This window comes from Schistocerca americana, chromosome 3 (assembly GCF_021461395.2).
Source record: "Schistocerca americana isolate TAMUIC-IGC-003095 chromosome 3, iqSchAmer2.1, whole genome shotgun sequence".
In the NCBI taxonomy this organism is placed as follows: Eukaryota; Metazoa; Arthropoda; class Insecta; order Orthoptera; family Acrididae; genus Schistocerca; species Schistocerca americana.
The window spans coordinates 102,929,117-102,941,992 of NC_060121.1; the positions used below are offsets into that span (position 1 = coordinate 102,929,117).

Below are 12,876 nucleotides of genomic sequence, written 5' to 3' on the forward strand. Positions count from 1 at the left end.
CAGCTACGTACGTTTTTTGCTAGTATAATTTCCTCGACCTGTTCCAGACCTCACGCCAGCCTGCGTGAGCTAAAATGCGTGCCTTTTGGCTTCCTCTCGTAGTGGGTTGGCTCTCTTGCCAATCCACAACATTTGGCGACGAGCCCAATTCGCGTTCGTAACTATACTGCCCTGATTTACTAGTGTAATGGCTTCGCCACAATCTCCAGATGTACTGTCCGAATTTTATCGCTTACAGAACCAGCAGACGCAGGCCTTACTGGATGCCCTTGGACAGCTCGTCCAGTGTCAACATGCAATGCAAAGCGATGCGGCAGCCGCCGCTCCACCGCTCACGCAGCCACAACACGCTGTTGCACCAACTTTTCGACCTTTTGATGCTGCACTGGAAAGCTGGACGGAGTGGTCACGCCAATTTGGATTCCATCTCGCCGCCTACAGAATTCAAGGTAATGAGCGGCAGCCTTTTCTCCTTTCCTCCGTAGGGGTGCACACGTACCATGTGATAGTCAAATTATTTCCCCGATGCGACGTAGCAACTCTGTCCTACGACGAAATTTTGTCTGCATTAGATGCATATTTCAAAAAAATCTGTCAATGTAGTTGCAAAAAGGTATACCTTCTTTTGTACAATACGTATGGCAGGTCAGACTAATAGGGAGTGGGTTGCAACTTTGCAAGGCCTTACTAGGGATTGTGCTTTTGAGTGTCAATGTGGACTCCCTTATTCAGATACTATGGTATGTGATGCAGTTGCACAGAACGTTTCTGATGTTCGTATAAGGGAACAGATTTAGAAACTAGTCAATCCCTCCCTTCAACAAGTGATGGATCGGCAGGACACACTTGACTTTGCTCAGGAATCATTTGAAACTTCACCAGCCGTGTGTCACGTTAACCGGCCCGCCGGGTGAGCTGCACGGAGTGGTAAACAGCCCTCGCGCATGGCCGCCTGGCTCTCAGACACGTGTACCGCGCAGGCAAGCAAATGCAGTGCTAAAATCATGCCCGTGGTGTGCTACTAGACATTCGCGTGAGAATTGCCCGTCACGCCAAGCTATTTGCTTTTTCTGTAATAAAAAAGGACATGTTCAGAGTGTTTGCCAGAAAAAGCTCAGATCGGACACTCACAACCATTCCAGGCTCTTTGCTTTGCGCCGGAATCAGAATCGAACCAAGGATACGCTGGCTTGTGAAACTTCGCCCATGGAAATTCATGTAGTTCATTCCACTCCGCCCAGTGCTACTCTCTCTAACAGTGACTGTGTTCGTCCCACAAAAAGTGTGCGTCAACATCGACAGAAATCCCGTCATGTCACAAGTGATTTTGTACCAGTGTCAGTTCACGTTGCACGAGACAGTCGCTCTTGTTGTCAACAGGACAATAAACTTTTTGTAGACTTGGACATTGACGGCAAAGTGATCCCATTCCAGCTCGATACCGGAGCTGCAGTTTCACTGATCAATCAAGACACGTACAAACAGCTGGGCACACCTCTGTTGCGTGCCACAAATGTTAAGCTAACTGCATATTCAGGTCACGGGCTCCCTGTGTTAGGACAGTGCAGCCTTCTTGCAACATACAAGGGACAAACAAAACTTGTGTCATTGTACGTCCTTCGTTCTTCTTCTGCAGTGAACTTGTTTGGTTTCGATTTGTTTCAGTTGTTTAACTTGTCTATAGTCAATCAGGTCCTATCAGTGAACCAGACTGTGCCTTCAGACAGTGTTTCTCGTCTATGTGAAGAGTTTGCAGACATTTTTGCACCGGGCCTTGGTTGCACTAAGAACTATAAAGCACATTTGGAACTGAAAGTAAACACGCAACCAAAATTTTTCAGAGCGTGCAATGTTCCCCACGCATTGCGTGATGAGGCCGCAAAAACATTACACGATTTGGAATCACAAGGTAATTGAACGTGTGCAGGCTTCTCTCTGGGCATCACCCTTAGTAATTTTGCAAAAACCTTCCGGAAAATTGAGACTTTGTGTAGACTTCAAGGCAACAGTGAATCCACAACTAGTGATTGCAACTTTTCCTTTATCCCGCCTGGAAGATGTTTTTGACAAACTGTGCCCAGGTAAATATTTTTCGAAGTTGGACCTAGCAGATGCGTACTTGCAAATACCGGTGGACGAAGAATCCCAGCGCATTTTGGTGGTTAACACGCATCTTGGTTTGTATCGCTTCAAACAACTGCCATTCGGGTGTACATCCGCCCCTGCATTGTTTCAGCAATATCTACAAACTGTTTGTGCGTTGGTCCCTACTGCAGCAAACTATATGGACGATATTGTGATCTCCGGAAAGACGGAAGAAGAACATTTAGCCAATCTCAGAACATTATTTCAGGTCTTGCGACAAAATGGTCTTCGCTTGCGGAAGGACAAATGTGTGTTTTTTGCTCGTGACTTACCCTATCTGGGACATGTACTCAATGCCCAAGGCATACATCCCACTCCAGAACACCTCCGTGCCATACAGGACTTGCCTTCGCCACAAAATTTGAAGCAGCTACAGAGTGTGCTGGGAAAAATAAATTGCTATAACAAATATGTTCCCCATGCCTCTTCCATTTCAGCTCCGCTTCATCGCTTACGCCATAAAGGTGTTCCGTTCATCTGGACGATGGAATGTGAATGCGCCTTTCGCCAGTTGAAATCGGCGTTGCTTTCCAATACTTCCCTTACGCCATTCGATCCCCGGAAGCCCCTTTTGTTGATGGTGAATGCATCGGATTTCGGGATCGGTGCTGTGCTTGCGCACAAAGATGGTTCGCACGATCGTCCTATTGCCTTTGCGTCCAAATTGCTCTCGTCTGCGCAAAGAAATTATTCACAGATAGAGGAAGAAGCCTTGGCTCTCGTATTTGGTGTTACAAAGTTTCATGATTTCTTGTATGGTCGTCACTTTACCATCATCACAGCCCACAAACCTTTGACATTGCTTTTTCATCCGACCAAGCCTGTACCTCCACGTACAGTGCAGAAATTCGTTCGCTGGTCTGTTTTCCTCTCGCAGTACCGCTATGATATCTTGTATCGGTCCACAGCTAAGCACGGAAACGCCGATGCGTTGTCCCATTTGCCTGTTGCTGAGGATAGAGCATTCGATTCCTCCGAACTTGCTTGCATGTTCATTGATTCGGAAACCAATGACGTGGTCGACTCGTTTCCGATTGATTTTCGTCGTGTAGCTACAGCTACAGCCGCTGACCCTGTCCTGGCTACCGTTCTGCGTTTTGTTGCTACTCAATGGCCCTTGTCAAAGTCACAGATCGGGGATCCGTTGGTTCGCCGATTTTTTGCTCACAAGGAGAGACTTTTTGTACGACGTGGTGTTTTGCTGTTGCATTCTGATAATGATCAGTCCATGGTCGTGGTCCCACGTTCGTTACAGTCCTCTGTCTTACGGCTTCTCCACCAAGGACATTGGGGTATAGTGAGAACGAAGCAACTTGCTCGTCAGCACTGTACTTGGTTCGGAATCGATGCCGCGATTACGAATATGTGCTCTTCTTGCATGGTGTGTGCCAAACAACAATCACCACCACTGCGGAAATTCTTTGCATGGCCAAAAACCACTTCCCCTTGGCAACGCTTACACATCGATTTTGCTGGTCCATTCTGGAAGGCTCAATGGTTGGTTGCGGTAGATTCATTCAGTAATTTTCCTTTTGTTGTCCAGATGTCTTCCACGATGTCATCTGCCACCATCCAAGCGTTATCCACTATCTTTTGCATTGAAGGTCTTCCACAGACTATTGTTTCCGACAATGGCCCACAATTCATGTCCGCAGAATTTCAGTCATTCTGCAAGGCCAATGGTATTCAACATCTGATGTCAGCGCCATTTTCGCCAATGTCAAACGGTGCCGCTGAACGTTTGGTCAGGACTTTCAAGTCACAGATGTTGAAGTTGAAAGAGTCGCATTCTTGGGAGGATGCGTTATTGCTCTTTTTGTCCTCGTATCGCTCTCAGCCTCGAGATGGTCGCTCGCCGGCTGAGTTGCTTCACGGTCTCCCTCATCACACCTTGATGTCTTTGCTACATCCGGCGCATCAGGTTCCTGTGCAGCGGCAGACTCCTGCTTTTGCTCCAGGCGACGTTGTCTACTACCGCAACTACCAAGGTTCACGGCGTTGGCTCGAAGGGCGCATTCTTCACTGCCTCGGCTGCGCTATGTATCTGGTTTTGGGGGCCTCTGGTGAGGTGTGTCGGCATCTCAATCAGCTGCGCCTCTGTCGTCGCATGGGATCTGCCACTCCCCGTCTGCTTTCAGCGACGGTGCCGTCCGGTCAGCACCCTGGGGACCCATCTACTGGCTCGCCTCAGCCCCTGGTGTTACCGACACTGCCTTCCATTTTGCCCCGTGGCGACGCGCCTGTTCTCCCGCTGGCGACGCCCGCAGTGAACGTCCCGCTGCAACCGCCGGGCGCCTCCCTGGGTCACACGCTGCCGATCGCTTCCCATGACCAGTTGTCCTCTGCCATGGAACTCTTGCTCGCTCCGGACCATATGTCGTCTTCGCCCGTCGGGTGCCCCGGCTCGATGGAGGTCGACCCTTCGGCCCCTCCTGTCTCTCTAGGGGTGCATACACCGCATGTTGACGTGCACCCTGGAGCAGGTTTTCAGGCGTTTCCTAGCTCCCCTTGGTCCGAATGGCAGGGTGCGGGTGGCACAGCCTCGCCTGTTGTTATGCTCCCCACCTCGTCGCATACGTCAACATGGGGTCCTTCCCCCAGCGGGCGGAAGCCTTATGCCACAACCGTTCGCCAATTTGCGGGGGAGGAATGTGGTGTCACTGCCAGACACCACACTTGCCTTTAAATCAGCTGTGGTCCGTTACTATACGCCAGACCCGCGTGTCACCACTATCAGTGATTGCAGACTGAGCGCCGCCACACGGCAGGTCTAGAGAGACTTCCTAGCACTCGCCCCAGTTGTACAGCCGACTTTGCTAGCGATGGTTCACTGACAAATTACGCTCTCATTTGCCGAGACGATAGTTAGCATAGTCTTCAGCTACGTCATTTGCTACGACCTAGCAAGGCACCATTACCAATTACTATTGATGCTGTAAAACAGGTACCGTCAAGAGCGATGTTCACCAATTATGGATTAAAGTTAAGTATTCCAGCAGCTACGTACGTTTTTTGCTAGTATAATTTCCTCGACCTGTTCCAGACCTCATGCCAGCCTGCGCGAGCTAAAACGCATGCCTTTCGGCTTCCTCTCATAGTGGGTTCAATCTCTTGCCAATCCACAACATTCTCGAACGCCTGGAATCCTTACCCAATCCGTTAACCGCGGAAACCATCCTTGTAACCACTGATGCCACTTCCTTATACACAAATATCCTGCACGTCCAGGGCCTCACTGCGATGGAGCACTTCCTTTCACGCCGATCACCTGCCACCCTACCTAAAACCTCTTTCCTCATTGCCTTAGCCAGCTTCATCCTAACTCACTACTTCTTCACTTTCGAAGGCCAGACATACCAACAATTAAAGGGAACAGCCATGGGTACCAGGATGGCCACCTTGTATGCCAACCTATTTATGGGTCGCTTAGAGGAAGCCTTCTTGGTTACCCAGGCCTGCCAACCCAAAGTTTCGTTCAGATTTATTGATGACATCTTCATGATCTGTACTCACAGTGAGGAAGAACTCCAGAATTTCCTCTCCAACCTCTACTCTTTTGGTTCCATCAGATTCACCTGGTCCTACTCCAAATCCCATGACACTTTCCTCGACGTTGTCCTCCATCCGTCCAATGGCCAGCTTCACACATCCGTTCACATCAAACCCACCAATAAGCAACAGTACCTCCATTATGACAGCTGCCACCCATTCCATATCAAGCGGTGCCTTCTCTACAGCCTAGGTCTTCATGGCAAACGAATCTGCTCCAGTCCCGAATCCCTGACCCATTACACCAGCAATCTGAAAACAGCTTTCGCATCCCACAACTACCCTCCCGACCTGGTACAGAAGCAAATAACCAGAGCCACTTTCTAATCCCCCCAAACCCAGAATCTCCCACAGAAGAATCCCAAAAGTGCCCCACATGTGACAGGATACTTTCCGGGACTGGATCAGACTCTGAATGTGGCTCTCCAGCAGGGATACGACTTCCTCAAATCCTGCCCTGAAATGAGATCCATCCTTCACAAAATCCTCCCCACTCCACCAAGAGTGTCTTTCCGCCGTCCACCTAACCTTTGTAACCTCTTGGTTCATCTCTATGACATCCCCAAACCACCTTCCCTACCTTCTTGCTCCTACCCGTGTAATCGCCCCTGGTGTAAAATCAGTCCCATGCACCCTCCCACCACCACCTATTCCAGTCCTGTAACCCGGAAGGTGTACACAATCAAAGGCAGAGCCACGTGTGACAGAACCCACGTGATTTACCAACTGACCTGCCTACACTGTGAAGCTTTCTATGTGGGAATGAGCAGCAACAAACTATCCATTCGCATGAACGGACACAGGCAGACAGTGTTTGTTGGTAATGAGAATCACCCTGTGGCTAAGCATGCCTTGGTGCACGGCCAGCACATCTTGGCACAGTGTTACACCGTCCGAGTTATTTTGATACTTCCCACTGACACCAACCTACCAGAACTCCAGAGATGGGAACTTGCCCTTCAATATATTCTCTCTTCCCGATACCCACCAGGACTCAACCTCTGCTAATTTCAAGTTGCCACTGCTCATACCTCACCTGTCATTCAATAACATCTTTGCCTCTGTACATCTGCCTTGACTGACATCTCTACCCAAACTCTTTGCCTTTACATATGATGCTTGAGTCTGTTATGTGCAGATGGATATGTGTGTGTGTGTGTGTGTGTGTGTGTGTGTGTGTGTGTGTGTGTGTGCGCGCGCGCGTGAATGTATACCTGTCCCTTTTTCCCCCCAAGCTAAGTCTTTCCACTCCCGGGATTGGAATGACTCCTTACCCTATCCCTCAAAATCCACATCCTTTCGTCTTTCTCTCTCCTTCCCTCTTTCCTGATGAAGCAACCTTGGGTTGCGAAAGCTTGAAATTTGTGTGTGTGTTGTGTGTTTTTTATTCTGTCTACCTACCAGCGCTGTCTCATTTGGTAAGTCACAGCATAGAGGGAAACATTCCATGTGGGAAAAATATATCTAAAAACAAAGATGATTTAACTTACCAAACGAAAGCATTGGCAGGTTGATAGGCACACAAACAAACACAAACACACACACAAAATTCAAACTTTCGCAACCAACGGTTGCTTCATCAGAAAAGGAGGAAGGAGAGGGAAAGACGGAAGGATGTGGGTTTTAAGGGAGAGGGTAAGGAGTCATTCCAATCCCGGGAGTGGAAAGACTTACCTTAGGGGGAAAAAAGGACAGGTATACACTCGCGCACACACACACATATCCATCCACACATATACAGACACAAGCAGACATTTGTAAAGGCAAAGAGTTTGGGCAGAGATGTTTCCTCAACAACATCTTTGCCTCTGTACTATCACCTCGACTGACATCTCTGCCCAAACTCTTTGCCTTTACAAATGTCTGCTTGTGTCTGTATATGTGCGGATGGATATGTGTGTGTGTACGAGTGCATACCTGTCGTTTTTTCCCCCTAAGGTAAGTCTTTCTGCTCCTGGGATTGGAATGAGCCTTAAAACCCACATCCTTTCGTCTTTCCCTCTCCTTCCCTCTTTCCTGATGAAGCAACCGGGGGTTGCGAAAGCTTCAAATTTGTGTGTGTGTTTGTGTTTGTTATTGTTTCTATCAACTAATAACGTACCAACGCTTTCATTTGGTAAGTTACAGAATCTTTGTTTTTATATATATAAACAAAGATGATGTAACTTACCAAATGAAGGCGTTGGCATGTTGATAGGCACACAAACAAACACAAACACACACACAAAATTCAAGCTTTTGCAACCAACGGTTGCTTCATCAGGAAAGAGGGAAGGAGAGGGAAAGACGAAAGGATGTGGGTTTTAAGGGAGAGGGTAAGGAGTCATACCAATCCCGGGAGCAGAAAGACTTACCTTAGGGGGAAAAAGGACAGGTATACACTCACGCGCGCGCACACACACACACACACACACACACACACACACACATATCCACCCGCACATAAACAGACACAAGCAGACATTTGTAAAGGCAAAGAGTTTGGGCAGAGATGTCAGTCGAGGCGGTAGTACAGAGGCAAAGATGTTGTTGAAGAAACATCTCTGCCCAAACTCTTTGCCTTTACAAATGTCTGCTTGTGTCTGTATATGAGTGGATGGATATGTGTGTGTGTGTGTGTGTGTGTGTGTGTGTGTGTCTGTCTGTCTGTCTATTTTCAACAAAGGTCTTGTTGGCCGAAAGCTTATTTTGTGACAGTCTTTTTGTTGTGGCTATCTGAAACTCAGCATCTCCTCTATATGTGAGTAGCAATTATCCTTTTCATAATACTGTATGAAGATTTAACACTGGGGTGCCTCGCAGCTTGCCACCTCAAGCGTCAGCTTCTAATGCTTGGGCCTTAAACCAGTCCTGCCTATGATGACAGGGTTCACATTTCATTTCATAAGTTGACATTATTTTAACTTGATGGCCAATCATAATTAACAGTCAACCTAAGGGAAAAAGTTCTGAGTACAATGTACCTATATCATGTAATCTTTGTTCTGTGTTGTCGTTTTTACAGTTTGTGTGTAGATATTTGAGATAGATTGGGGATCAACTCAGAATTTGTGAAAACGAGCGTGGCACTTTGACTATAAAGTGGATCTGAGCTCACTAGCATAGAGGCCTATGGTTGTTACTCTGGCCTGTGGATTCCATCAGACATGGCTCACCTCAATGCCCCATAAGCTAACGCACTAAGTAGTAAATATCAATGAAAATTAATTTTTGAAAATACAGTGTAATTGGATAGATAAACAAGTCTTCTCACCAAGCAGCTGCAGAAGAAATTCTATATGAACGTTAAAGAAATGTACAAGCTTTCAGAACAAGTGGCGCCGTCTTCTGGCAGAAGGCTTGAAATGGAATGAAGTGGAAGGAAGAAGGATGAAGGAAAAGGACTGTCCAGATTTAAGAGATGGAGAGAATTTGGAAAAGTCATCCAAAACCCTGGGTCAGAGGAGACTTACCAGATGGGATGAGAAGGAAAGACTGATTGTTGGGGACTGTACCAGATAGGATTTCAAACCCTGAGAGCTAAGTATTAAGTTATACGAGTAGCTCTTTGGATCTTCTGTATCTCCTCAATTAATCCAACCTGGTCAGGATCCCAGACTGATCAACAATAGCAAGAATCAGTCAAGCAAGGATTTTATATGCTACCTCCTTGCTGGGTGAGATATATTTCCATAGGATCCTTATAACAAACCTCTGACCCACATACCTTTTGCTACAACTTATTTTGTTTTGTTATTTCGCCACAAAGCACTCCAAGTTTGTGTTCGTAGACATTTTATGACTGAGACTTATTCAAAGAGTAAGTGTCAATCAGATGTTCTCCCAGTGTATTTGCAGCTTGTAGCACTCTAGGGTGTTCGCCGGGTCACACGTAATTCATCCACGATATTTTGGCAGACAGGCTCATTGCCATCTTCATGTGGTCCCAGGTGACTTGACCCAAACTGACACCCAAGTATTCTATGAGGGTCAATCATGTTATAGAACTATAATGGTCTGTGTACAGTAACTTTGCCTGCATCATTACAAATAAAAAAACAAGACTTAAACTAGCATATCGAGGGGGCACTATAGTTTCATCTGTTACAAAACGTTGATCACACTGTTTGAAGATATTCTTCAGTATATAATAATTCATAATCTTTCTTCTTAAGACATCAGATTTCAAAAGACACCAAGGTTAATTTGCATTTATGTTCCTTTAATGAATACATATCACATTTTATCAAACATACAAAATTATACATTCATTTTGATATTCAAAATATACATGACATTATTTCAACACTTGGTGGGCTCACTCAAATAAATATCAAGAATTTATTCACAACACTTACTCAGCCTTGTTACACAAAGAACTAATAATAATGGAATGTGGGGGAATGTCATGGGCAATAGTGTGAGACAGGTAAACTACCTTTACTGTACAATACTTCTGATTTTCTTTTAGGTTTGCATTCTTTGTTTCTTCGATGACTAGGCTTACTTCTGGTTAAAATCTCATCTTGGTTTACTGTATTCTTCAAAAGCATTAAGAAGTAATGTGTAAAAACCACAGAGAATGGTATTATATGGTAAATCAAAAAGAGACATCACGACTTCACAAGAAAAGAAAAAGCATACAGTAACTTTTACCAGCGAACATCAGAATTTTTCATTATTGAGTGACTGGTTAAGACATCCGTTTATTACAAAATGAGAAATCATGTTGATTTGTTCAAGTATAAAGCAGATCTTTGTGCATCTCTTGATAATTCCTAAGTCAACTGAGAGTTATACATTTGTTCATCCATTGCAAAATAATATTTTACATTTGATATTTCTCTAATATAATGAATGAAAGAAGAATGTGCAGTAGAAAACTGATTAATGTTAATTAAGTCACAATTAGAATTTGTTAACAGTAATTGAAGTAACAGTCTCTTTACATGTCACAATTATCCATTTTTAATAGAAAACATCTTAACAAAAACTTCAGTACATGTCAACAGAACCAAGAGAACTGATTAAGACTGCACGGCTTGGAAGTAGATGATCTAAGATATTACTAGAAAAATATCAAACTCAAGCTGCACAAAGTGTAGGAACAAGCCCAAATCATGGTAACAACATAGGTCTACTCTAATCTATAAGTAAACTGTTGATCATAATTAAGAAAATTTTAAAGAGAGAGAGAGAGAGAGAGATATGAGCCACTTGGTTTCAAAAATCCAATAAAACATTTAGTGATGTAATAACATTTCTTGAGTTTAGAGCGATGAAGGAACTTGAGTATTCATCTTCAGCAGCACCAGCAGCAAATAATTAGGACTCAAAAGGAGATGACTGATCAGTTCACAAGCCAGTGCCCAATAAAACTGACAAATAATACAAAAATAAAAGACTGATGTAGATTTGTTGATGAGTTGCACAGGTCACCTTGACAAAAGCACATGAAAACTTTCCTGTAGTTCCACACTGTGTAGGCACAGCGTTCTTCAGAATCGGATGGCCCTCTTTGCAGACACATTCTCTGAGTTGCTATCCCATAGTCTGAAATGTAGTAAATTATTACAAATCATTAGTGTTAGTCCTATTTTATATAGATTCTGTCTGGAAAACACATTTGGTTTAACATTATCATTTGTTTAAAAAGTATGCCTTTATAGTTAAGCTCCACCAAGACAGCTAAATATTTTGTTTTTTTACATTGTATTCCAAGCCCATAAGATTGTACATATGTGTGAGGTACCCCTCCCTTGTAGATATATTCATCAAGAAAAACAATTCAGATATTAAACACTACATATTCAGTGTAAAATAATAAATTAAAACAGGAGTACAGTGTATGAAATTATTTTCATTGACAAAGATAACAATAATGCATCACTGACCAAATGATGGACTACAGTTTCAATGTTACAATATGTATGTGATACACTCTTGTACAGCTCAGGACACTCAGTATCTACTTCAGAATATGTGATGATATTTAATTTCAACTACTGAGGATCATAAAAATAGACTGAGTTTTATGACAAAATCAGCTAAGTATTTCACAATACATATTTTAAATGTATATATTTTGTTATACTGCAGAAGGATATGATGTTGGACATTCCACTTCCTTATTGTTGATATCTATTGTTCTGTATAGCTCCTCTTGTTTCACAAATGATGCTATAATGATACTGTCATCTCTGGAGTTCTTCAAAGTTCAGGTTGTCGGGAATAATAGCTATCTAAGTTTAAGCCCAAACAGAGTGAGTGTTGGCAGTATCTACATGTACTGTGTACAAGTGATCACTTCAGAGTTCAATGATGAAAAAGATGAGCTTAAATGACGTTTCTTTTGATAGTGTATTGTGTACCATGGCACCATGCAAGTCCTGTTCTGATTTTACACACACCCAGGTGTCTCTCCTGAGAATCATCATATACATTTTCTCTGCTGTTTCAGCTGATACTTGCAATTTCATTTTTGCATCCTGTAGCTGGAGCCAGCCAAAACCAACACTCCTCATCATATCTATCATGAAACGGCCAGAATCGGTGGAAAGTATTGGTTTATTTCCTGTTGCAAACATAATGATTTTTAAAGTGGAATTTTATGTGCCCATTTGACAGCGTGGTGCCAAATTAGTCTAATGCAATATTTGCTTTATTGATATGTATATTGCTTTACTGATATATATGCTTTATTGATATGTATAAAACAAAAAGAAGAACCAGTGTGACAGAGCTGCCCTGGCCTGTGTTGACTGCTACTGCCATAAAGAAGTGTTGCTAAGTTGCTGTCAGAGAACATTCTTTGTATTTTACTGTTCCTGTTAATATGTATTGATAAAATGAATAATACATTAGAGTAATATAGGACTGCTCTGTCAAATGGACAAATATAATTCTGATTTGTAAATCACTGGGAGACAAATCAACACTTTCCATCGACACTGGATGTCGTATAAAAGGTGTGATCAGCAGGATTTGTTTGGACTTATTCCGCTACATGCTGCAAAATGAAAATTGCAAATATTAGCTGAAACATCAGAGAAAATATGCCCGATGACCCATACAAGGAACACCCGTATATAGGGTGTCCTAGAAACGTTGCAACAAACAATGGGTTTGATTACTGGGTCCACAGCCATTGTGAAATTTTCAAATGAAAATATTCTGCTATAGGCTGTCAAAACATTATTTATT

At 43.9% G+C, this 12,876-nt stretch overlaps 1 protein-coding gene across 1 annotated transcript in view; it reads right to left on the bottom strand.

Moving 5' to 3' along the window:
* Nucleotides 1–9,874: 9,874 nt before the first annotated feature.
* The window catches only part of LOC124605564, a 47,256-nt gene continuing 44,254 nt past the window's right edge, over nt 9,875–12,876 (bottom strand). Inside the window, exon 3 of the mRNA XM_047137337.1 lies at nt 9,875–11,226. Within this exon, the coding sequence (XP_046993293.1) occupies nt 11,024–11,226 (203 nt within the window). The 3' untranslated portion in view covers nt 9,875–11,023. The remainder of the gene's footprint in view (nt 11,227–12,876) is intronic.